Source organism: Crocodylus siamensis, chromosome 5 (genome assembly GCF_052110815.1).
Source record: "Crocodylus siamensis isolate JL-2025a chromosome 5, ASM5211081v1, whole genome shotgun sequence".
Classification (NCBI taxonomy): Eukaryota; Metazoa; Chordata; order Crocodylia; family Crocodylidae; genus Crocodylus; species Crocodylus siamensis.
In genome coordinates this window covers 129,439,493-129,465,866 of record NC_143399.1, presented here as the reverse complement: position 1 = coordinate 129,465,866, position 26,374 = coordinate 129,439,493, and the positions used below count along the sequence as shown (strand labels likewise).

Here is a 26,374-nt window from a genome sequence, read left to right as displayed (position 1 = left end):
GCGGATAATCTGTATTGTTAACTTGACAACATCTTCATCACTGTGGTGGTTGTGGTCATTGGTAAAAAGATTCATACTGTGAATTACCCTAGAGGTTGGGCATGAATAGTGTGCTAGAAATAATAGCTAGCCTTTAATAATGGGTTTCTCAAACTGTACTGGGGCATGTGTCCACGCTTTGTCTACTGTAAGGAATACATGAATACCCAAAGCAAAAGAAGCACTATTCCCAGTGCCTCAGTCAATTAAAAAAGGCAGGTTCTTAGGCACTGATGTGAAAAAGAGGCAATGTACATAACACCAAGGTGCCAAATTATAAGCAGGGATCTCACTTCCACCAAAAATCAAGGTTGTCAGTGAAGTGTGAAACTATTTATTTTAGGAGATCTCACCTACCCTCTCCAGCTGTGGCTTATGAAACCACATTCTGACCACAGAGTACCTGGCATAAGATTTATTTAAATTAATTATACCTTGATACAGGATGGTGCTATAACATGCATTTGGCAAGCTGAAGGCAGGAGGGTACCGCCTATAAAAGTATTTGGATGCCAGAAGCAAATACTTAATACATTCTCTTTATTACTACCTAGTACATCTGCAAAGCTAGAAGTTCTGCCTGGCATGGGCTTGAGACAGTGTGGCACAGCATGGTCTTGAGCCTCAGGGCACCAAACCAGCAATCAGAAAGAACACCTGTTGAGGCAGGGACTAGAGACAGCCTGAGCAAAGCAACATAAGAGAAAGGAAGCACACACCTTTCAAGTTAATGAAATGAAGATAGGCAGATATGCATCCCTTGTAACAGCATGATGGCATCAAATATAAAAACAATGTAATATAAGAGGTCCCTTCCAATTCTAATTTTCTATGACTCTACGATAAGCACGTCTATGCTGTGCTGGAAAGGGCCAGGAAGTGCTTATTTGCACCTGCTGTGCTGCATGCTTGAATGTTTATCTTGCTCGGGTGATCTGACCCTAGCTGACGTCCTAAAGGGCTGGACCTGATGATCTCACAGGTCCCTTCCAGCCATAATGTCTATGAAATCTATGCAAACTTCTGGCATCACTGCAACAGCTTTTTTGGCACACAGCAGGAGCAACCTGGCATGTTTTAAGGGTGGTGCTTCCTAGCACTTAAGACAAGCAGAGAACATTCACATAAAACGGTGAAAAAAATCAGTACGTAATAAAAAGCTGAGAGCAGTCAAGTAAAAGGTCTCCTCTGATGCAGCACTTTTCCTATCGTCTATATTACTCTAGGTTAAAAATAAAAAGTTATTGTTTTGTAGAACTGAACAAGAGAAAAATGTGTAGCCAATATTATTTTCGCTAGTCAGAGAAAAATAAAGAGCCAGGCACATGTGCATTACCTGAACAGCATTACTGAAAATGTATCTGTAAAAAAGGTCTCTTAACTTCAACCATTTTAACTAATTCAATTATCTATGGGATTCCAGATCCTCAGATAGAACACTGCCTTGTTGTGTTTAGAAAACAAAATCCAAAGGTTTGTATGCAAGAATGGAGTCAGATCAATGTGCAGCGCATCCCAGAAGCATCTGTTTACCTCTACAAATTAATTTTCATTTCCTCCTCAGCCTACAAATACTGAGCTTCTAGTACCTTTACCAGCTAGCTGATAAGGAGATGAGTACTAACAGCCTACTGATATGTTGTGTTCTTGCATAGATTTCAAAGGTTAACAAGGTATATGCTAGCTGCTTCCGTTTAAGATAAGATCACAGAAGCTCAAGAAACCCACCCTATTACTATTAAAATACATACACCGCTACAGTAAATGAATACCCTTGAAAAAACAAATACGCCACCAACAGCACCATGATCTAGGGGCCATTATAAATGTGTTATTAATGCCAATTGTTTTTGCCTTTTAAGTAATTTCTAACATCCAACCTATCTGCTTTTTAAAAGGTGGGGAACAGAGTCCGGAAAAGGGAAAGAACAGATTAAAGTATATTTAGACAAGTGCTCAATTTAGCAGAGCATGATGCAGTTTGTAGCTGAGTATTTAAGAAATCACTCAAAGCAATCTATCTTTGTCAACTTCTGAAAGACACGGGACAACTCAGAGAAGTGAAGGAGAAGAAAGCACAGCACCTTTATTTTAAACCAGAAAAGATGGCAACTCAGGGAATCACAGATTAGTCAGCCTAACTTTGTTATCTGTAAAGCTATTAAAACTAGTTATTAATTTATGGACATCTAGAGGACGAAAGAGGTGTTAAAAACAGCTAACATGGATCAGTAACAAATCAGGTCACACTCATCCCATTTCTTGTTAGTAAGAGTAACTGGCCTTATGGATAAGGCAAAAGCAGTAAATGTGTTGTATTCTGATTTTAATAAGGCTTTTGAAATTGTCAGCACTGTCATATGACTTTTTTCCCCATAAGGTTGCAAGGGAAATATACGTTATTCAACATCAATTTAATGCACTTAATATAACCGTTAGAGCACAGCTTTTCAGTGAGTTCCCTGTTAATGGCCTCCTGTCAGACAGAGAGCACCTCAAGTGGGGCCCTGCAGGAATATGTCCTGAGTCTGCTACATTTTTACTGGAAGGGACAGGGGTTCCCACATTAATGACTCTGATGATAAAATGGAGAGGACGTTTATAAAATTTGTGGCTGTCAAAGCATTGCAAACACTATGTAGAACAGAATCAGAACTTATCTTAGAAACTGGAGTAATAGTCTGAAATCAACAAAATGAAATTCAGAGACTAGAGGACCACAGTTAGGAAAGGCAATATCAAATACACAAATATAAAATTGTCAGTAGCCTGCTACACAGTTATTTCAGAAAAGCTTCTGGGTTTACAGTTGACTATAAATTGACCATAAGTCAGTGTGGGACTGCAAAAAGAAAAAACAACAAATTTTAATATGGGGTTTATTAACAAGAATGTTTTTAAGACAGAAAGGAGAAAAATATGATTCTCAGGGAAAGCTTGAAGGGACTGGATTTATATAATGTAAAAAAGATGAGCCTGATACTCTTACACCTGCCAAAATGGTTGCTATGAAAGGGAGGCAGTGATCAATACATCCAATCATTTTGCTTATGCACTCAAGTGTGAAGAAATTTGCTCAGTTTGTATCATAGAAGACTTAGATTAAATGTGAGGCTAAATAGTAACTTAAATATGTAGGCTAAATGTCAGGTTTCTAGTTATATTGCACTAGAGCATACTTCCTACCTAAAAATAGATAAAACTATTTTGCCTGTTAATCAGAAATAGCATTAAACTACAGATGCTCAAAAATCCCTCACACAAGTTCAGAGCAGTTGATGTATGCACTTGTTCCACAAAGAAGCCTCACTGGTTTATTTTCTAACAGGCTCTAAATATTTAGCTCCATCTTGTGGTTAATTATCTGCTTCATAAAAAAAAAAAAAAGGATGAGAAGAAACAGTACTTATTAGCAGTAATTCTCAGGCCAGAAGCCACAGCACTTAGGGCAGTGCTAACCGACTGATCAATTGTGATCGACTGGTGGATCCCAGAGCCTCTTCAAGTCAATCCTGGGTTGGGGGGGAAGGTGGGGGTAGGAGGCTGAGCACATGCATGCATGCCCAGCAGGTTAGTCAGTAGGGGAAGGAAGGGACAGAGGCCTGGGGGGCATGTGCAGCGGGGCTCGGGCCACAAAGCCCAGCCCACAGCTGCCTCTGCCACACACAGATTGGAGGGCACATGCCCCCTCCCAAACACAAGGCAGCACCTGCAGCTGCAGGTAGGCAGAGTGGCAGGCCCTTCATAGCCTGAGCATGGTGGGGGAAGGAGCCATGAGCAACTCACTTTGGGGGCACGGGGAAAGGGGGCGTGTGACCCCAGATCTGCACATGGGGCGAGGCAGGCCAGGCTGGAATGAGGGCAGCACTGGGCTCTTCCCAGCCAGGTGGCACTCAAGCTGGGAGACTGCAGCAGCAGCACTGGGAGCAGGACCACAAGGGGCGGAGAGGGGACCCTAGCCCCTGCAACACTTATTCCCAGTGCCGCCACTGAGCACAGCATGCCCAGCAGGAACAGCCCAGAGCAGCCTGCCTCCGAAGACATGGGGGCCAGGGCCTGGTGGGCACGTGGGGAGGAAGGGCTGCAGTTGCAGGATGAAAGGCTGCACCAGGCTGTTCCCACTAGGCCTGGCCCACGCTGCACTCAACATGGACAGCAGCAGCGCTGGGAGCGGGGATACTACCCCCATGGCCCCATTCCCAGCACCACTGCCACAGCCGCCTGGCCTGAACACAGCTGTTACCTCTCAGCTCCATGTTCTTGGGGAACCCTGACACAGGATGCACGCTGTCTAACTCACAAAGAATACCCTGCCACTCCCCTCCCCTCCTACCTAAGCAGAAACTGATTAAGAAGCAGTGAGAGACACACCTAAAACCCTCCAGATAAGGGTGACAGGAGTGAAACAACTGCCCTAGGTCTCATTTACATCCGAGATGGAACCAGATGACCATTCATTTACATGAGAGATGGAGAACAGAAAGCCTGAAGCAGACAGTGCAGTGAATTCTGGGATCAGAGAAGCAGGGGAGCACTGCATGATGGGGAATCTGTGCTCCAAATGCTAATCAACCCACACACCCAACTCAGCATTTATCAGACCAGTTCTAATCTGGATTTACAAAGGACAGAAGTCCAGTGCACATAACCCAGTTTCAAAATGCCTGAAACTGGCTTAAGATAAACCTGGTTGAATGTAGTATCCAACTGAACTGATCTGGATCAAACCGGTTTATGAAGCTTCTGTCTCAGGCCCCTCCCTGGTTCATGTTAAATCAATCCCCTAGCATCCCAGCATGCTTTGCAGCCCTGTGCTGTCTGCTCCAGAAAGCAGGACTGGTCCCACCCTCTGCTCCCTAGCTGGAGCAGTGAGGGCTGACTGATAAGGGGGCGAGGGGGATAAGCCTAGCTGAAAATGGGGGGGAAGGGAGGAGCCTGGGGCCAGAAAGAGGGGTTAAACACCTCTTCCCCCACTCAAACTTACTGCTGGCTGCAACTGTGAACTATAAATCCCAAAGACACCTAGAAGGAGGAAGAGAAAGTAACGAGGAACCCTGCAGAGCCCTGCTGCTGTAATTCTGGACTGCAAATCCCAGAGACCCTCAGGAGGAAGCGGAAATGAAGACAGCAGGAAAAGAAAGTGAACACAGCCAGAGAGCCATAATCTAGTGGCTCCCAGCTTCTGGCAAAAGCCGCTACAGGTATGTGGCTACATTTCCTGTATCAAACGTAAATGTCTGTTTATATCTGTTTCAATTTAATCTCCACATCTTAGACTAACCTGCAAAGCCTGAATCAATTCAGCCTTGGGTTCCTTGACTATCTACCTAGTCTTAGGGTACAGTATGCTGGATCTGCCCGACTAATTCATAGGGTCAGAAGGGACCTCAACAGATCATCAAGTCCAACCCCCTGCCCGGGTAGGGGAGAGTGGTGGGGTCAGATGACCCCAGCCAGATGCCTATCCAGCCTTCTCTTAAGGCCCCCAAGGTAGGAGAGAGCACCACCTCCCTTGGAAGCCCATTCCAAGTTTTGGCCACCCTTACCCATGAAGAAGTTTTTCCTGATGTCTAGCCTAGATCTGCTCTCTGTCAGTTTGTGACCATTGTTCCCTGTTATCCCAAGAGGTGCCCTGGTGAAGGAATCTCTGATCCCTTGCTGTGCCCCCCTAATAAATTTGAAGGCAGCCACAAAATAAGCCTCAGCATTCTCTTGCGGAGGCTGAAGAGGTCTAGGTCCCTTAGTCTCTCCTCATAGGACTTGGCCTGTTAACCATGCACGTGGCTTTTCTCTGGACCCTCTCAAGGTTATCCGGATCCTTCTTAAAGTATGGTGCCCAAAACTGGATGCAGTACTTCAACTGCAGTCTGATCAATGCTGCATAGAGGGGAAGTATCACCTCCTTGGTTCTATATGTCATACATCTGCTAATGCATGATAAAGTTTAGTTAGCTTTGCTGATGATTTCATCACACTGACAACCCACGTTCATCCTGGAGTCCACTGTGACTCCGAGATCCCTTTCCACTTCTGTGATGCTGAGAGGGTCATTTCCCAACCAGTAGGTGTGCTGGATATTTTTATGGCCTAAGTGCAGCCCTCTGTATTTGTCCTTGTTATACTGCAACCTATTGTGTTCTGCCCACTTTTCCAACCTGTCCAGGTCTGCCTGCTATCATTCCCTACCCTCCAGAGCGGCACTTCGCCCCACAATTTAGTACCATCTGCAGACTTGGACAAAGTACACTTCATGCCCACATCCAAGTCACCGATGAAGACATTGAAGAGTACAGGTCCAAGGACCGAGACCTGCGGGACCCCACTACCCACATCTTTCCAGGTTGGTACCAACCCATCTACTACTGCTCTCTGGGTGTGACCCCCCAAGCCAAATTTGCCACCCGCCAGACCATGGAAACATCTAAGTCACAGCCTCTTAATTTAGTTATGAGACTGGGATGAGATACCTGGATGTGTTTTTGGATTGACTAAGGAAGATGAGCAGCAGCCTTCATTTTAAGCCTGCTTGGGCAACATTCTGCAGGTTATTCAGCAGATTTGTCCCTGAATATTCCCCATCAACTCCTGGTTCCTACAAAACCATGTGACTGTCTCCAAACCTCATTTCTTACCATTGCATCTTACTGCCTGGCAGCATAACCATTTGCAGAGCCTTGAAATACTAGCTTCCTCATTCCAAGATATTCTGATCTTGGCTCCCAGGTGTATGACTCCAGTTCCAAGCCTTAGTTCTTACAACTGATGCTGACTAAGCACATCAAAGTAGCATAACAGAGTGAACTGACTTTATTCCTTAGCAAAAGCACTGAAACACAGATTCATGCAGTATCGGTGTAAGTCACCCAGGTGCAGGGTAAAAGTGACCCCTCAAAATAGTGAGTTACCAAACAAAGATGAAACCATTGTGTGTCTGCTCCTCCAGTCAATTTCATCGCAGGGAACTAGTTTGCTAAATTCAAGTTAGCACCCCTGCCACCTAGTGGTAAAAGTTCTGTAAAAGCACATACTGCAGGTCATAAACTGGCGACAGCCAGTTACTTGTGCATCTACCCCTCTGAGGGCCCACACAGTAAAATGCAGGGTATGTTACTCCATGCTAATCCCGGTGCGTGTCCACATCCTAGGCTATAAAGTTCACAAAGCCAACCAGCTAGGGTACAATTAGGGGATAAGGAACATGTGCACACAATTGTCTAGAACTTCTTTTCCAGATCAACCTCCCAAATTTACAGTAGTCATCTTAGAATTAAAAGGTCTGCCTAGATCCAACTTGCTTCTATACATTTAAGGCTTCCATCCATATTGCAACACTCCGAAACCTAAGGGGAGCATATGTCAGTTCAGCTTTGCATCTGAAGTGCCCTCAGCTTCACAGAGAACACTGACTGTAATTTAAAAAAAAAAAAAATTGGTTGATGCCCAACTTGACTAATTCTCCTTGTTGTCCTAATTTAAGACTCCTCCAAAAAAATCAACTGCTACTTACGTTTGAATGGCATCAAGCCCTGCCATCTTCATCTTCAACAAACGGTCTTTCCAATAGTACCGGGGCACACGGGCATAGTGAATGCTACCTGAGATGTAGCGGAATGGCTTCCCATCCTTGACGAAGCAGTTGTGGTCGTAGTCAATTCCGAAACTTCTCTGAGGTATGCTCTGCATGTCAAGAAAGTTACAAGGTGTGAGCTCCCACCTCCATCAAAAAGCCAGTTTTCTATTAAACCATTCTGCTTATTGAACTTTTCTATACCCTAGATCTCAGGAGCAACAAGAACATGACCTGAACTGGTGACAAAATATTGGTTCTTTTACAGCAGGGGTATCCAACCTTTTTGAATGTGCGGCCAGATCATGAACTTATCATCACCCAGTGGGTCGGCAAGCCATATTCGAAGACCTCACAGGCAGTGATATCACATCAGGAAGTGATATCACGTGACCTTTGACACCAATGAAGTTGCAGGAAGCGACAATGAAATGGGTCTAACCAGTTCAAAACTCTCCCTCTATAGCATCCACCTCTGCCACTGTTTGGGACAGGATACTGAGCTAGATGGACCATGGGGCTGACCAAGCATGGCACTTTTTATGCTCTTATGTTCAGAAGCTCTTATGTTCTTCAGCTGAGCTTCCAAACTATGGCTGAGATTTTCAAAAAGGGGTAGATAGGCATGTTACAAAGTTGTCATAAAAGATTTGGAGCCCTCTAAATCCCATTCATTTTAATGGAAGTTGGCCTTTTGACTCAGCTTTGAAAATCTCAGCCCAAGGTGCCAACCAAATAAGTCAAAATATATTTTGCATTTCTATGCAGTGCATCTATGTGGGGCTCTCCAAGCATTTTACAAACATTAAATGAACCTCAGGATATTCTTGCTTTTCAGAAGAAAAGTGGTGGTGAGGACATTCTGGAAATATCTCTCACTCGCTGTGTGTGATCTGCTTCTACTGTCCTATGACCACCCTAAAAGGGCCCTCACTGGCTCATTTCCATTTCAGAGCAGGTAAAGTATAAGTAGGTAGGAAGGGCTTATTTTTTTAGCAGCAGGTTTGAGTGGCTTGAAGCTAGTGAAGATGTACCCACAATTAGTCACTGACCAGAGTGTCCTCACTTATTAACATGTCTCCAAGGCACTGTCTCTGCCTACATGTTGCTCTCATGTCCTCTTGCTTTCCTAAATCTCATGAGAGTAGAGGATTCCCATCATGTCTACTGGACTGCCGTCACTGGATAGCTCCTGGTTCTAAGGTTGTGCTTCTGACTCTTTCATGGCCTCTTTTAGGGTGCACACTTAGACCTCTGGCTTTTCCTTCCCGCCCATTTTGCTGAATTGTGATCATTTCCCTGGGGTATGACTATAGTTCAGTGGCTATGATTCTACTTTCTCATACAGAGGCAATGACGCTCACAAAGTATGGCATATTTTAGTAGGATAAAACCATTTTGAAGGCTACACAGAAAGCAATAAGTAGTCTTTACTCACATGACCTTACCAGGTATCAACCAGCTGCTACTTGGGTTCCTGGCAAGTACAGACACAAGTTTATTAGCACACTGTTCCAGAGCGGGTCCCATCCGGAGCAGCATGCGGCTGAAGCCGAGTTCCCATGAGCTGCTGGGGATGGGAAGAGCCCGGCCAGGTCTGCACCAGCCGGCGGCGGCGGAGCTGTGGGCCACTCGGGACAGGACAAGCCCGGCCGGAGCAGTAGGGGCTGAGCTGCATTTTCCCCCTACTTGCGCGCGTCAGTCCTGAGCAGCACATGGCTCCTCCCATCCTCAGCAGCACGTGGGAAGCTGCATGCTGCTCCAGATGGGACAGACCCGCCCGGGTCGGCACCAGCCAGCAGAAGCGGCGGCGGAGTCGTGTGCCACTCAGGACTGACCAGTGCAGGCAAGGGAAGTGCAGCTCAGCCCCTGCTGCTCCGGCTGGGCTCATCCTGAGTGGCATGTGGCTACTCCTCTTCTCACATGCACCGCGTCAGCAACGTCAAGCTGACACAGTGCATGTGGGAACCTTGTCCCTTCCCCAGCCCTTCAGCAGCCATTAGGAAGCTGCTGAGGGGCTGGGGGAGGGACAAGGGGTGGGAATGAAAGTAAACAAGTGTTTACTTTAATTTCCCGTCGCAGCCTCAGAAAACAGCTTGCTGGGCCGCATGTTGGACAAGCCTGTTTTACAGCCTTCAAACTTAGCCAAATAGATCTAAGGAACCACAATAAACCTGTAAGTTAAGCAAGTAATGACTAGAGTTGTATGGTTCTCCATACCTGTACTCATTTTTCATTCTGTTAAGTGGGTGTAAGTCACTACCTATATAGTGCTACCTTTATGTGGTGGTAGCACTATAATCACCATGATAGTTTAAATACACAAGACTCAAGAGAGCAGAAACAACCAGAATGCTAAAAGCTCAGCTTTCTGTACTGAGCACTCTGAATCAATACACATGCCCTCTGAAAAGGGACTGAATTTCAGTGACCCTTCTGCTAGATTTGATGTTGAAAATTAAACAAGAGGAGTCGAGTACAGAGAGATCTAGGTATACGGTACACCTGATGTTCAGTGATGTGTTAGCTGAAAGTCTTCAGAGCTTAGTTTCTAACCAGAGGGCCACTGGAAGTTAAAGGGCTAGCATTTCTGCAAAGTTCCTGCACTACTTGAAAGATGTGTAACCAATTTTCAAAAAAAGATAGAGACAGCAAGCTGAGGGAAGGCAACTTCCTTAGACACATGACCAAAACGAGATGACAGACTGCTGCCCAACGGGATAAATTATCTATAAAAATGGAAGGATAAAGAAAGGGATGCATATTACAATCATACACCATACTTCTGCAAATCTGGCTCCAGTCTCAAATTGCTTACTAAAATGAAACATATAATGGCCAACTGGAAAAACTTTGGTTTAGTGACTTGTCAGACATCACATGGAAATTGTACTGAAAGCAGCGACACACCATGTTTCAGGGCAGCAATCAACTGTCTTAACCATGAGACTTCTCTTCCTGACATTGTCTGCGTCATCCCTGGCACTTTCCAATGTCAAATAAGGAAGCACGTGTTTTACGTACAAAAGTTCCTTTAACACACAACCCTGAGTCATCCCTGGAGCATGCCCAGCCTGCGTACAGAATGAGAGTGCACTCTTAAAGACTATATCAGAGTACATGCACAGTTACGGGGGCTGAATTACAGCAATCCAAACAATCTTAAATTCTGTTTTTTCCTAACTTTTGAATACAGGCAGCCCTCGACTTAAGATGTTTCAAGTTACAACAAATGGTACTTACACAGTTTATAAATTGACACCCTGTTTCAACTTTCTGATGTCAGTTTAAACTTTACAAAGCTTGATCTGATGCGACGCCATGCCACGCCAGCGAACAAGTTAGCTGCATCGCTCATCTCCCAGGAGAACATCTGTCCAAACTTCCTTGGACACTTTCTTTAAGAAAGCAGACAAGGCTCCAGAAAAACCTCCAGCCAAGACTCCTAAGAAGACTCCAGCCAAGAACCCTTCAAGAAGTCCAACTAAGAGCCCTTCAAAAAGTCCAGAAGTCCTTCCAAGTCAATACGATTGCTGTTTACAATATAAATACATTTATGTAGCTATATTACTCATGTAGAACTGATCGAGTACAAAATTCTGGGGTATTTTTGGTGAAGATAGGGTATCAGTCTTGGTTCAGGAACCAATCCCCCATTTATAACATTTTTCCCATAGGAATAACGGTTCCGAGCTATGATGTTTCAACTTAAGACGCAGCTTTCAGGGATCAACTGTGTTGTAAGTCTGAGGACTGCCTGTATTTAATTTTGCAACCTCATTTGGGTTTTTCTTAACATAGATGTGTGTGTACTGCTTCCATGTCTCTCTCTGAAAGCTAAACAGAAAACAAAAGTGTTATTGTCCAGAACTAAACAGAACACCTTCACACATCATCAGAATCGCTGAGCTATTCAGATCCAAAGCACAAACTTGCATACCATGTGGCTAATGAACCTACTAGGAGCAATCAAAAGCTGATATGGGGCCTTGTCACAGAATGGGGATGAGGATACATTTTGCTGGTGGGTTTCACAGCTCTTTGCTGAAAATATTACGATACCCAAGCTCTGTTGGGCATGTTTGACTGATTAGTCACTTCTACAATTGCCTCCCTGCCTCCAGCAAAGCCCTTCTGCTCCCATACCTCCATCCTCAGCTCCTTCCTTGTCTCCTCCCTTCTGACCATCTATTTGGGCCTGCCTATATTCTCTTCACATTCCTACTGCTCTCCTCTCCATCCTTCTACTATTTCATCCTCAAAGTCCAACTTCCTCCTTTTCCCACTGGGCTTCCACTTCTGTCCCCGTGCCACTCCACTTTGGCACCTGCTTCCCTTCCCAAACTTCATTCTTTACTCCTCTGTATTTGAGGAGTGTCAGGGGATCACCACGTAAGGGCATCCCAGGTTGTCTAGAATGCCTTGGCCCAGCCATCAAGATTCTGATTTCCACCCAATTCTCGCCGGCCACAACTTGATGGATTGTTAATTTGGAGGCGATTTTACCTCCAATGAGTTTTGTTACAGCACAAGGCACCCACCAAGTGGGGCTCCAACCTCCCCTTTCACCCCAGCCATACACCAACCAATTATCATGGTAACAGATATAACCTAGAACATATGCGTGTGGTTGGCCTGACCATTTTCTCTAACTGAAGGCCAGCTATCGTTTCTTCTTCAGGATAATTACTTCTGATATGGAAAAGAGTCTTTAAACTGTCCTGTTTGTCCAGTCTGATAAACTGAACAAAACCTCTCTCTCTTCTTTTCCTTTGTCCCTGTTTTCCGGCACTTGATGCCGAGGATCCAGCCATCCTGAAGGGCTTCCTTCACTCAGCAGGACAAAGAAAAACCACCGTGGGGGAATCCTCCCCTTTTTTTGTAAAAAGAGAAAAAAAAAACAAACCATAAAAACCCCTGAACTCAGTGTTTCTACTGATGCCGCCCCACAGGTATGGTCCCTCTAAGCCACAATCCCTCTTGGCTGGCTAGGCTTCCCTAAGGGGTTCCTCTAATTGCCTTCATTAATGCGAGTCAGTGCCCCCTGGGGCTACAAGTCTCAGTCTGCATTGCCAGTGAAATGCAAAAGAAAAAAAAAGACTTCCCTGTATATTCAGGTTTCCCTCCGCAGTCCACAACCTTCAGCTGCCATGTTTGGATGGACAGCCATTCTCACAGAGCTCCTCCGAGCTCAGAGACTGTCTAGATCTCAAACCCCGGTCCCAGGGAATAGCATCTTGGCCCTTAACCAGAGCTTCCCTCCTGCTGGTGTCCTCTCTCCCCCCACTCTCCTTCCCCAGGGAAAACTTCCGGCTAGAAGTAGCTCTGGGGCACCGGGAGGATCCAATCTGACACTCTGGTAAATTCAGTCTTGGGCACACCAGGCGGTCCCGCCTCAGCATCATCACTGCCCTCTCAGGTAAGCAGGGATCATACTTGTCCTCTGAAGAGGCACTACCAGCCTCTTTATAAGGTGCATATACCTCTTCCCCACCCCCTTACCGCTGTTTCGGATCCAAGCCCGCTCTCCTCCCCACCACCACTTCAGGTCCAGCACCACTCCCCCTCTGGGTCTACATGGCCTGAGTCTGCCAGCCTCCTTCCCCACTCCTCTCCCTTCCTCCCTGTGTGCCACCTCCCCCAAGGCACAGCACTGCATGGCATTCCTGGTGGGCCCAGCCCCACCCCCTCCCTCCATCCCTGTCTGCTGCCTCCTCCCCCTCCCTGCCAGCTGTTCTGGGGGGCCAGGCAGCAGGGGGGCACTGCCACCATCATCCCCCGCTTCGCCTTCTGGCAGGGAGGCAGGAGGGAAGCCCAGCTGCTCAGGCAGCTGGGACATGTTTGGCCGCACAGGCCGGGCTGCCCAGCCAATTAGCGCCCACCCCCCTTGCAACTGGCCCGGAGCATTACAGACAGACAGACTAAGCCTTTTATTATACTAGAATATTCACTACTGCCATTTTTTTTTTTATTTCCTAAAGTAGGTCTCTCTAGATATCCATTTCCAATGACACCTAGCCACAAAATAACGAAAGATAACTACAGAAGAGACTTTTCCTTGATCAGTGAACAATATTTTATTAAGTTGGACAGAACACTAACATCAGGTATCAGTGCACTGATTATACAGAAATAAACACTTCCTTAATACAGGTTGTTTTATAATATAAGCTATTTCAGTCAATCTATGATTTGGGTATCTCTCTGTGACATAAGTAGGCAATGTTGCCTTTTCAATAAATTCACCTTCTAGTAGTAAACAAACCCTTTGGCTAAATTCTCAACCAAAATAATAAACCCATTCACCACTAAAGTTAATCAAGACAAAAATAGATTTAGTACACAAGGCAATAAACTATTAGGAAAAAGGGGTTTCCATTGATTCAAAAGGCATTCTAATGCACACATATGTATTTAATGTGCAGCAAGTTAAGTCACCCATGCATTCGTGGTAGGAACCATTTCTTTGTATTGATTTTTGTGAATATTTGTGCTTTCTTGGAAGAGATAGGACAGGAATTCTGAGATGGACACAAACATGCACATACGCCTACACATCAGGTTCCCCATAGTGCAACTCTCTCCACAGAGGTAACTACCTAGATAATAAGCGTGCATTGCACACAGTGATTACCCTCAATTTAATCATCAAAAAATCCAACTGGACTCAATGGTTTAGAAGGAATGTTTTGCACTACTCAACAGAAGACAAACTTCAACTCACATCTTTCACAGAGACAATGCAGGCCAAATGCTTGTAGGAGCTGGGGTTCATCACTGCTGCCTATATGGTACTTTTAAGCCAGGTAGCATCAACTCTATTTAGTCATGGAAAAAAGTCAGAGGAAGATGTGTACAAAAACATAGCAAGTCATGCAGGGGAAACAAGGGATCCCAAGGCATTTCCTTAAGTGAAAGGTGCTCAAACACAAAGCACTCTGTGAAGGTGGAGCTTCCAGCATTAGCAATGGGCTTGGTCCAGACAAGAGGACGGTTGTTCCTGCTCTGCCAAAAGCAGCATTTTTCCTGCTCTACCAAAAGCATCACATGCCTCTTTCCCATTTGTTAATACTGCCTTTCCTGAGCAGACTTATTGTGACACTCAGATCCCACAGCAAAATTGGCCAAATCAACTAGATGGAGGTACAAAAAAGTTATACGATTTGACCAGCAAATCAGGGGAAGTATGAACAGAACACCAAAACTTAAGACTTTTGGGTCCCTGTGTTGGTCTAAGACAGGGGTCAGCAACCAATGGCCTACAAGCCAGATTTGAGCTACAGGAGCACTTCAGGGATGGGCAGAGAGGTGAGGAAAAAAATCAAGACAGGCAGCAGCAAGGGCATCTGCTCCTCCCTGAACTGTGCCTTCCTCTGCCATGTGCCACTGATCCCCTCTGCAGCACCCAAGCCACCTGCTGCTGCCTCAGCCCTCCCTGTGGTGAGGGCTGCTCTCTCTCCTCGCTACTACAGCTTCCGCTTACCCACACCATCAAATTCACTGTCACCCATTGCCATCGGCTATGGGGGGGAAAAAAAAAAATCAGCAGCACTCAGTGGCAAAGTAAGTAGGGGAATCAGTGGCTTGAGACAGGTGACTCCCAGGCAGCTGGTTTGGAATTCCTGAAAGGTTGCCCACCTTCCTGAAAGGCTCCTTGTCCAAGACACCAGTTTACCCATAGCCAGTCCACCAGCTAAGAGAAGGAACTTTGGTTCTGATGGACAGGAACACAGAGAAAGAGCTGGATTTCATTTGCAAATCTTGGGACAGAGGAAGAGCTGAAAGGATGTGGTTAGACTTTTTCACCTTTTCCCTTTGAAACTGTAACACTGAAAGCAAAGCTATGCTAACTGTATAAGTTTACAAGTGCACTTCAGTCAACTTGGACAATATACACAAATCAGTTCCAATTCATTTTGTGAACTTCATACATCAACAGCAGTATGCTGGGGAAGCAAAAACAATGGACTCATTTTTAAAACTAAAATTAAGACGCAAGCAAATCACTGATGCTATCAATATTACATAGCGCTAAAAATACAGCAAATTCAAATACACAATCAGGCGCCAGATAACACCCATTTAAGTGGGGGCGGAGATGGGTGGAAGGATTTCCCTACATAACAAAATAAGAGCTGAAGGTCAGGTTATCAGGAAAATACAAAACTAACCTCCCCAAAATGGAAGCTGACTAGTATTTAGTCTAGCTATGCTTTAGAGATGCTATCAATTTGAAATCTAGATAACACTGAAGTACATCTAAAGTTTCAATTATTGATGTTAACTCTGAGTCATATTTGCCTTTCTTTTAAGTTGTCTCCTTCCCCATTGTCAAGGGAAAGCCTACTCAACCAGAAAAAAGAAACAAAAACCTGAACAAACAAACATGATTTTTCCCTGGTCTTGTTCACTTCCAGATTTCAGGCATTACTTACCAATAAGTTATCAAATGCTCAAACAGAAAAAGGATGTTTAAGTTAATGGTGTCATTTTCATAAGTCATTATCAGGTATCTACTGGAAGTCTGGTTAAATTCTGGCAAAGTTAAAAAGGCAGCTATTACCACCTTTCCCTATTGCAATCTAATCCCATCATCATAGATTTCAGGAGTGAACACATGGGCATCTACTTGGTTTAACATTACAGTGGTATGAGAAACCCCAGGAAAGACTTGGGACCCCAAAATATACAGCAAAAGAATTTGAACAGACATTATTTTCACTTCTGTAAGAGCAGTTGACGACCCAGACACCCATTACTGGCATTTTGCAGGATTCTCTACACCTGAATGGAGACTTTGTAGAACACTGCAAAATCTGCATGCGCAACATCATCACATTTCCCAGACGACAGAACTATACTTCATCATGACCTAGATGACACTGTCAGATACCAGCAAATGAGAAAATAATGGAACATGAGTTTGAATAAGTTACATATATTAAGCATGCACAACAAAGCAGTTATCACCATGCCATCAGTGTTTAGATTTATATTTTAAATGTTGCAGCCCAACAGAAAAAGGAGCAGTAACTGACTTATTCAGAACTTCCACACATCTGTGATATGTGATAGGCCTAATCTGTAACAGAAGTAGCAAGTCCACCCATACCTAGACTTTACACTCCTCTAACTTCCTAGGCACATGCTGAGTATGGACACAGGTCACAGACCACTAGGACAACTAATTGCATTGGTGATAAAAATTACAAAATCTTGAAACTGATGGGCTGTTCAGGAAGAACGCAGGATGATCTCTGTTATTTCAGCTCTGCTGCCCAGCCTCATTGGCACTCCAAAATACATAGTCCCCGGGCTGACGTATACAAAGGTGCTTTGCCCAACTTTGTACAAGCCAACAAAGAAGGGATTCATCAAATATGCCCCAGCATTCAGAGGAAACATCTGACCACCATGAGTATGTCCGGAGAGCACCAAGTTTATGTCTGGCCGATCTTGGAGAGCCCATTTTGCAGCAATTGGCTGATGAGCCAGAAGTACTATTGCACGATCAGCACTACAGTCATTTAGGGCTTTCTTTAAATCCATGCCGTGCCCAGAATAGTGCAATACATCTGCCTCAATATCATCAACCCCCGCCAGACAGAACCAATCATCACTTTTCCTTGGTGACCTGATCTTCACGTTCTCATTGTGGAGTGGACGAATATTAAATGACTTCAGCAATTCAAACCAGTTGCTTACATCAGAGGTATAATACTCATGATTGCCCGTGACGAAGTAAGTTCCCAATGGTGAACTCAGCTCGCCAAGAGGTTCAACAGCAGGTCGGATGGCTGTCACTTCAGAATCTGTTAGATCACCCACAATCACAGTGATATCTGGTTTTAAAGCTTTGACCATCTTCACAATCATTGCAAGTTTAGTCTTCCCTACGGTAGGTCCCAGATGGATATCTGATAACAATACCACCTTCAAGCTGTCCATTGATGAGGGAAGTTTGTGAACTGGAATTTCCACCAAGTTTATTGCAGGAGGTTGGGCAGCATTCAACAACCCAACAGTGGTCAGGGCAACAGTCGCCATAACAGCCAAAACTGGCTTCATTGCCAATTTACTGCTCTTACTGACACCAATTGTCTTCACACCGCTCCCAGCCAAGAATTTATAAACTTGCTCTACAGAACCTAGAGTGAAGAGGAAGAAAATAAGGATGATATAGGCTCCTAGACATGTGTAAGCAGCTAATGAAAAGATGTAGGGCTCTTCTGCCACTAGAAACAGCAAGGTAAAAAAGCTTGAGTGTGCCAATACTAGAAAGGTTAGCACAATGATTTTCCATGGCCTGAAACAAAAGGAGTTGGCAGCTGAAGACCGATAGAATATGGCCACTGTACTTCTCCAGATGTGGAGAGACCCTATCATCATAAGCACATTAGCAAACAGCATCATCTGTAACCTGAGCAGCCACCTCCACGTCCTGAGTTCAAGTCGCTCCGCCAGGTAGGTCCGTGATATCATCATGGAAAAGAAGACAACTCCAGCAGCTACTGCAGCCTTTGCTTCAAGAGGCAATTGCTTGAAGGAGATCATCTCTATTCACCGATGTCCCAGCTCTTTCCTTTTCTTTACGAGTCTCCAGTTGGTAATAATGTTATGAAGGTACTTCTCATTCAACTAGGCCTGCAACCAGGAACCAGCATCAGCTTTCTGATATTAAAATACATTCCCCTTTTCCCAGTCTGGGAGCCAGAAAAGTATTATCTGGCACCAGTCACATGACACTAGGGTTGGTTGAATGACAACTGTCACTGTCAAGAATATTTCAAAAGAAAAGAAAAGGTTCATTGCTTTGAAATTAAATACAGATGCAGCAATATGATTATACTGAGCTATGACAACCAGGCTCACAGCTCTACTGTCTTCCTTCCTCAAAGTTTTCATTAAAAAGTTATCACCACAAAACCTAAGAACACCAAGCCAACAACAAGAATTTGTCCCAAAATTTGGGGGCATTGCCTCACAAACAACATGGCAAGAACTGCTTTTCAATAATCAATATAATATTAGAAAACTCTTGTCAGCTTCATGGCTGTGCTGCTTCTAAAATTATTGTACTATGCTCAATACCCACCCAACTAACCCAGTCTCCAAGAGGTAGGTGTGCCTTTACACGATTTTATCTAACGTAGCAGGCATCATTGATACACACTGTACTAATGTCAAGGCTCTCACAAAAATATCTTGCCAGCTAACTTAGGCAACCAGAGTTTTGGGAAATGAAGGATAGTCCATTTATGACAGACCTTACAGCTTATCCCACCCCCCAAAAAATTATGAAAAATCAGGGAGACAGGACCACGAAATCAAAACAGAAGACATAAAAATGCTTCTGCTATGTATATTTTCCCCCTAAAACTGTTGATCCTTAATTGAAAACATGTTAAGTTTTCCACTGTGGCCAACCAGAATGGGATCATCCTCACTTAGCCCAAGAAGGGGGTCAAAACCTCATGAATCTCTGCCTTTTCTTAAAAGTAGTCTCTAGACTTTTTAAAAGAAATTTGCATGCCTCCTGTCTCATACAAACAAAAGGCAACATTCAGTGACTTAGGGTTTCCAACTTTTGGTTTCAATTCCACACAGTCCAGAAGTTCAGTACTGTCAATTCTCATGATTTTTGGCATTGTTCTTGAAGTCTACACTTTGGAAATGTAGAAAACTTCTTTTATATATGTGGATGTTTGTGCCCAAAAGCTTGCAAAGAACAATTTTTCCAACTATTTAGTCTAATAAAAGATATCACATCTACCCAAAGAACCTTGTCTGCCTTGTTATCCTTGGGGTTGTAGCCATGTTGGTCTAAGGACACATGCAGGCAAGGTTCTTTGGGTAAATCTGATATCTTTTATTGATCTAATAAAAGATATCAGATTTACCCAAAGAACCTTGCCTTGTTGGTCTCGGGTCATTCTAGTTTAATAATGGGCAAAAAACATTGAGAAACTATTTCATTAACCTTTCCTAAAACAATGATAAAGCTCCTCAGCTATAGCTGTTGTGAATTACAAGAGCATAATCCTGCTACTATATTGCTTGCAAAACACTTCCCACAATTCAATTCATATTTCTCTGGAGCAAAAACAGCAAATGAAAGCATGTCAACAAAAAATATACAAAACTATACAGCAGCCTCATAAAGCAATTGTGAAAGTGTCTCAGCTCAGGTCAAAAATTCTACAGATCCATATTTACCAGTGTGATAGTCCATTCACTCACTCATGGCAGTTTTGCATGAATTTAGTGTGGTGACAGAAACCTGCCACATCTTCTGAAGTCTAAGCCAGGATTCACAGAGGTTCTTTTCCAACTTGTGTTTAGTTAGTCGGGGAACTAAAGAACACAGAAAACAAGTGGATCTGGTCTGTGTTCCATATCACAGCAAACAGGCTCTTTGGAAGTAGTTACAGTGAAGTTCTGTGTCTTTCCTATGGAGGAAGCAAAACTTTGTATTTTTAAAAAAGCAGAACCTGAGGTTTGTTTAGTCTTTCCCCCAGACTGATAATTTAAAGTAAATCTATTACAAGATCAAAACTATTTTATAGGCTGCATTCCATTTTAATCAAGGAATAACCACTTCCATAGAAGTACCAAGCTATTTATTGTGTTATGCCTTTTGGAACACAATGTAGTAACATGCTACATTAAAGAGTTTACTGAGAATGCCAAGCGCTTGCTTCAAACGCACAAAGGAAGCATGGTCTCAGACTCAGGCTAAGAAGTGACAACACAGAGTCTTGTCTTTGCTTGAATATTCGTCTCCAATTCTAGTTGATGCATACCCAATAGCCTGCAGTAATAACAGGGGAGCTAACTATTGCTCCATGGGTATTAAGCCCAGGTTAACCCGGTGCATCCAATAGGCCTGTCTTTTCATGAATAAGTTGCCCCCCAGATTTAAATGATGCATAATAATAACAGAGGGGACTAACCACTGTTCCACAGGCCCAGGTTAACTCTATGCATCAAATCATGTATTCAAGAAAACACAGGCCTATTTGATGCATAGCATTAATACAGGCTTAAATTAGTCTGAGGCATTAAAGTGCAGACAGTGTTGGGATTCAGAGCTCCAAGAGCCATCTTCACCTTTTTATGTAACAAGACCCCCAAGAAAGATGAGTCAAAGCAAGGAGCCCATGGCTGGGCAGCCCCAGAAAGCTCATGACGGGCAGCTAGGGGCAGATAAATATTAATTTTCTAAATTTTTTAGGGGCTCCATGGGCTGGATAGAATGGCCTGGCAAGCCACATCCAGTCCCCAGACCGCATTTTGCCCACTCTTATTCTATGCCTTCCAACAAAGAGGCTGATTTGTTACCAGAGGCCTGGGATGCCAAACCTGCCGAAATGTTAAAGCAACCAGCAAAACCATTAAGAATCCAGAATTAGTAGAGATGGTGTGGGAGAAGCGTGGCCCAGAATAAAGGCTAAATATCACAGGAAGGAGAGGGGGAGAGCAGCTCTGGCCTGCATTCAGGATTCTGAATAAAGTGATTCTGATTCAGGATCCTCTCTGAACCATCCTCTGAATGGTGCAGAACTCCTGCAGAGTTTGGTTTTAGAGCTTCTATGACAACTCCACCCACAGCCCTTGTAATTCTCTAGGGCAGAGGTGCTCAATCCCTGGCCAGCTGGGCAGATAGAGCCCCTGCTGTTGTGTCATCCAGCTCTCAGGGGGGAGAGCAGTTGCCACTCCTTTGTTGCCAAATGTCCACACCTGTGGGCAGTGGGGGCTAGAGAGTGCAGCCCTATACTAGATCAATGGTGCAGGGGGGCTGTATGGCAGTGGCGCAGAGACTGATCCCTGAGCATATGGCCAGACAGGCAGAGTGGGGTGCCAGGGCCCATTCCCGGCATGTGAAGCCAGGTAGAGGTAAAGTGGGACATTAAGATGTGATTCTGGGCATATGCAGTTGAGCAAGATCAGCACAGGGGCCAATCCTAGCATGCAGGGATTGGGCAAGGGCCGCTCAATCTTGGTGCGTGGGGCCTGATCCTGGCACATGGGTCCTGGTGGGGGTGCTGTGAGGTGCCAGGGCCCAATCTAGGCATACCAGGGCCTATCAAGACCTGTCAAAGACCAAATCTGGCTCACACATTTGCCCCCTACCATAAATCATTCCTGCACGGCCAAGAGGCTGAGGGCCACAGCTCTGGGACAACCACAACCTATTCCAGGACAAACAGCACAAGAGCAACTCCCAGCAGAGAAAGGGGGGGGGGAACTGTCTTATTTTATTCCCACAGCTTTCCCGTTTATTTCCCATCGCTTTCAGCAGCTGCTGCACATGCCTGCCCCAGCTCCACACCCTAACCCCAGGATCAAGATGAGTGTCCTCTAATGCCACCTGGCTGAAACCCAGATCCCTACACAAAGTCTCTCCCAAAAAGCAGGAAAAACGGGCCACAGCGAGGAACCCGAGACTGGGCAGTTCCAGGCAGCACATGATCGGGTGAGGAAGAAGAGAAAAACAACAACAAAAAACAGGAAACGTCTACAGCACCCGGGATTCCCACGCGGTCTCCCATGCAGGGTCTGATCAGGTGTGGCCGTCCACACCGCCGCTTCGCCCTGCTCCTGCGTTAAGCCCGCTGCGCCTCTTCCCTCCCAGCAGCGAGCGGGATCCGGGCGCGCTACCCCGGGCTCGGGCCGGGAGGGGGAAGGCAGCCCGGGGCACTGGGCAGCCCGACCCCCGGGGCAGGGGCAGCGACTCACCGCGGGCAGCAGGGCGAACAGCGCGGCCAGACATAGCAGCGCGAGCGGCATGGCGGCTCCAGGAGCGGAGGAAGCCGGCAGCGGCCAGCAGGGCCGCGTCCCGTGACCGCCGCCGGGTCAGGTGACTGCTCCCGCCCTGCCTCGGGCTCCCCCTGCTGCCTTGCCGGGCGCTCTCTCAGCCCAGGGCCGGGCAGGCCTGCTGCTGCCTGGTCTCCACGATTCGGCAGGACCCAGCGCTGGCAGAGGGAGAAGAGCCCGCCTGGTGCTTTTGCCCTGCCCGCCCCGTTTCCCGTGGTCCTCGTGTGCCCCACACGGGCGCAATGGGTCACGTCCACCTGGCAGGAGCGCCATGCTGGGTCTCCCCCCACCTGTGCCGTGCGCCCCCGCAAGCTGCGACTCAGCGTCCACCCATCTCCACGCCAGCTCTGCCGCGTCATCGCAGGCTGCCCCGCAGGACACCAGGCCGCCGTCGGCAAGCATCCCTGTCCCTCCACGTGCAAGGCCCGAGGCCGGGCCCAGCACACAGCCAGGACACACCAAACCCCAGCAGAGTCTCCTACCCCATGCAGGCTAGGCCCTGCCAACCCCCAGCCTGATGCTCCTAATCAGCAGGTCTCCCAGGCCCCACTGCCACTACCAGGCCTGCAGCTCCCCCCCCATCGCACCTTGCTGTCAAATGGCCAAGGCCCAAGGAGGTGAGGTAGAAAGGCCTCACCCAGAGCAAGGTTGCAGGGGATCTTTGGCAGGTTCCGCTTCCCTGCCCATTCTGCTGCTAGGTAATGTTGTTTTTCTAGGGAACAGCTCCAGAGAGAGAGGAAAATTAGTAAAAATTTTGTGTCAACTCTGGTCAGGACAATCAGCCACCTCCATCTCAGCTCTGGGCCTTCCAGAACTCCACAAACCATCCCAAGTGGCTAGCTGACCACCACACCCTAGTGACTGCTGGTGATAGCACAGACACAACAGTTACAATTTCCACATATATAATTTCCACATCTGAAAGATAATAAACTGTATCTCCAGAGGTATAGTCTCAGGGGAGGCTTCACCAAACGTCTCTCCCTGGTTCAGCTCCCACACTGCGCCAAGGATGCTCAGAGAAAGCAGAAGGCATGAACGCTTCATGTTGGTTCTTCCACTCTTGCAGATATATTGTGCAGAGCTAGTGAAGATCTTCTAGCTGAGATGAAAAGCCTGGCCACCAGACTGGTTGCTGTGTGCAGACCCAGCACTTGGTGATGCCTTGATGTCCAGAATGCAACCTTGGAGAAGTTTAGCCTGCATGCTTGGAGGGGCAATGAGGTGACAGTCCTTTATCAATAGTGTATCCTGAAGAGCAATTTTACATTTCAGATATTCCCAGCACTCTCAGGGCTCTACCTAGTATCTGAGTAGCCTACCCTGCTTGCAATTCATGGGCCAATGACACATTTGCAGGCAGGATCCAGCACTAGCAGAAGGATAAGAGCCAGTTTGCTGCTTTCACCCAGCCCGGCCCATTTCCCTTGTTCCTCGTGTGCCCCATGCACCCCCAGCTACTGCCTGCCGCCTCCCTCTGCACACATGCACGAGGCCACGTGGAATAGGTCACGTCCACCTGGCAGGACTGACATGCCATCCCCTCTGCTTGGGCTCACCCCACCTGTGCTCTGTGCCCCCCAAGCTGTGACTCAGTGTCCATCCATCTTCACATCAGCTTTTGCCATATCATCAGTAGCTCGGACCCAATTTTGGCTGGACCTTATCACCCACACCTATAGACAATCCAAACTATCAGACTGATACAAAGCCCCAAATCAAGGGCTTGGCTCTCCATCCCAAACCTGCAAAGTGGTTTGACTTGAATCAAGGACTTGAGTTTCCATCCAGGAACACCTGGGGAGCCAAGCACTGCAACTTCATGCCCCAGATCTGTGCCATTGGTAAGGTGGGTTCAAGGGCCCATCAGCAGAGAGAAGGGAAAATGTAATCTTTTTTTTTCCCCACTACAATCAGCAGCCAGCTCCTGTCTGTGTCTGCTAGAGTAACACACACCAGGCTCAGGATCAAGATGACTGTCCTCTAATGGCTCCGGGCTGAAGGACAGATCCATGCACACAAATACAACCTCAGAATTTGTTTATTTTCATTTATTTATTTTTTAAATGCAACCTGAAATTTCCCACAGCAAAAAAGGGGAGTTAAAGCAAGGAGGGCTTGGCTGGACGGTCCCAAGCAGCCCAGGATAGGGTAAGCAAGGGAAAAAAAGGCCAGAAAACCATACATCCAGGATTCCCAGGTGACCTCCCACCCAAGTATGAAGTACTAACCAGGCCCAACCCTGCTTAACTTTTGAGATCAGATGTGTTCAGGGTAGTATAGCTATAGATACTGCTGCTTTCACCTGCTTACCTTTTCAGCCCCTCTGTATGTTTTGCCTCCCTGTGCACACTGCTAGCCCCCCCCCAGCGTTCAATAAACTGGGATTCAGAACTGGGGTGTGACAGGTGCCAGTCATCCTTCCCAGGGTGGTTGGGAGCAGTGAGGGGGAGCTACTGCCCCTGTCCTGGGAAGGTAGCCTTTTAATGCAAAATCCGAGCCTGACCCCTACCTTGTTCGCCCCCCACCAACCCTAAACCTCACTCCTGTGCCCTGCTGCCTAGTGAGCTGATGTGCTCTGGGGGTGCATGGGGATTGGAAGGAGGAGGTAGAAGGGGGAGTTAGTTGGTGCCAGAACTGCCCCCTGGACAGCAGAGTTGGGGGGAACCTTGGAGGGAGGCTTTGTGGGGGTGGGTTGAGAGGGGTTAGTTTGCCCACAGGGAACAGGAGGGTGAGAAGGGGACACTGCCTACACTGGGATGCTGGAGCTCTGTAACCTGGATGGCCCCTCTGTAAGGAGCAGCCACATGGCAATGGGGCAGAAGCTGGGGACACACCTCAGAAAGGAACCTGCCCTGGAACAGCACAACTTTATGTGTGCTTCAAACTAGTTTAAGGCATTAAAGTGTCCATAGTCCAGGGATTCAAAGCTCCAGAAGCCTCCTTCACCTTTGTATGTAACAAGCCCCCAAGATGAGTCAAAGCAGGGAGCTCATGGCTGGGCAGCCCCAGAAAGCTCAGGATGGGACTAACCAGCCACCCCAGGCTGAAAAGTCTGGGGTGGAGGATACTTGCTGGTTGTAGGATCAGATACAGCATATGAACAACGGAATGTTTCTCAATCCAAAGGATTTGGAACTGATTTGGCTCAAATGAACTGCAATATGAAAAAAATTCACAAAAAAATAAAATAAAGCCTCTGCTGGAAGCCCCAGCTCAGGGGGACCCAATCCAGCCCCCTACCTTATTCTTCACCCAGCCCTAAACCCCACTCCTGGACCCATCTGTGCCCTGCCACCTGGCAAGCTGACGTGCTCTGCTGCCTGATTGTACCAGGGTGCATGGGATTGAAGGGGAGGGCAGAAGGGGGAGTGGGTTGGTGTCAGAACTGCCCCCTGGGCAGCAGGGTTGGGGAGAACTTGGGGGAACCTTGGATGGAGGTTGGGGGGGAGGGGGCCAGTGTGTCCAGAGGGGAAGGGGCACTGCCTGCACTGGGATGCTGCAACTTGGATGAAGAGCAACCCCATGGCAATGGGGCAGTACAGTGACGATGCACAGGGGCTGCATGGGGATGCATGTGCACCCCCTGAGAGCACTGGTGCATCCCCTGACACACCCTGCCCCTGCTTAGGCGTTGGTCAGGTGGGAGCACCGGTGCCCCCTGCTGTGGGTGCTGGCCAGAGAGTGGGAGTGCCACTTCCCCTCCCCCCAGTCACTGACTGCTTGCTGGGTGGGGCACGTGCCCCACGACTAAGGTGGCAGTGGTCACCCAAAAGCCTACAGCACCCGGTATTCCCAGGCGGTCTCCCATCCAGGTACTAACCGGGCCCGACCCTGCTTAGCTTCCGAGATCGAGATCGGGTGCGTTCAGGGCGGTGTGGCCGTAGACAATTTTGCTTTTCCCTGCGCCTGTCTTAAGCCCGCTGCCGCCGCCCCCTCCCACGGCCGCCC

General features: G+C 46.7%; 2 protein-coding genes and 1 non-coding gene across 5 annotated transcripts in view; all 3 read right to left on the bottom strand.

The window, feature by feature from the left end:
- The window catches only part of GLB1 (galactosidase beta 1), a 67,244-nt gene extending 44,763 nt beyond the window's left edge, over nt 1-22,481 (bottom strand). Inside the window, exons 1-2 of one of the 2 annotated variants that reach the window (XM_090050349.1) lie at nt 22,346-22,481; nt 7,547-7,716 (exon numbers count right to left, since the gene is read on the bottom strand). In XM_090050349.1, the coding sequence (XP_089906475.1) occupies nt 7,547-7,716; nt 22,346-22,396 (221 nt within the window). In that variant the 5' untranslated portion in view covers nt 22,397-22,481. Of the gene's footprint in view, nt 1-7,546; nt 7,717-19,822; nt 19,952-22,345 lie in introns of those variants that run through there. The other variant, XM_090050350.1, reaches the window with a different exon arrangement.
- TMPPE (transmembrane protein with metallophosphoesterase domain) lies at nt 14,958-22,448 on the bottom strand. 2 transcript variants are annotated; one of them, XM_090050352.1, is made up of 2 exons: nt 22,346-22,448; nt 14,958-18,250 (listed from the first exon to the last, which is right to left on the bottom strand). In XM_090050352.1, exon 2 carries the CDS (start codon nt 18,158-18,160, stop codon nt 16,841-16,843), a length of 1,320 nt encoding a protein of 439 aa, XP_089906478.1. In that variant the 5' UTR covers nt 18,161-18,250; nt 22,346-22,448; the 3' UTR covers nt 14,958-16,840. The 2 variants fall into 2 exon arrangements, with proteins under 2 accessions (XP_089906478.1, XP_089906477.1); XM_090050351.1 differs by lacking the exon at nt 22,346-22,448 and adding an exon at nt 19,823-19,955.
- A 3,716-nt stretch (nt 22,482-26,197) lies between the features above and the next one.
- On the bottom strand, nt 26,198-26,312 carry LOC149864564 (5S ribosomal RNA). The gene has a single exon (XR_016442834.1). It is a non-coding gene; the product is annotated as a 5S ribosomal RNA (ribosomal RNA).
- Between the last annotated feature and the right edge of the window lie 62 nt (nt 26,313-26,374).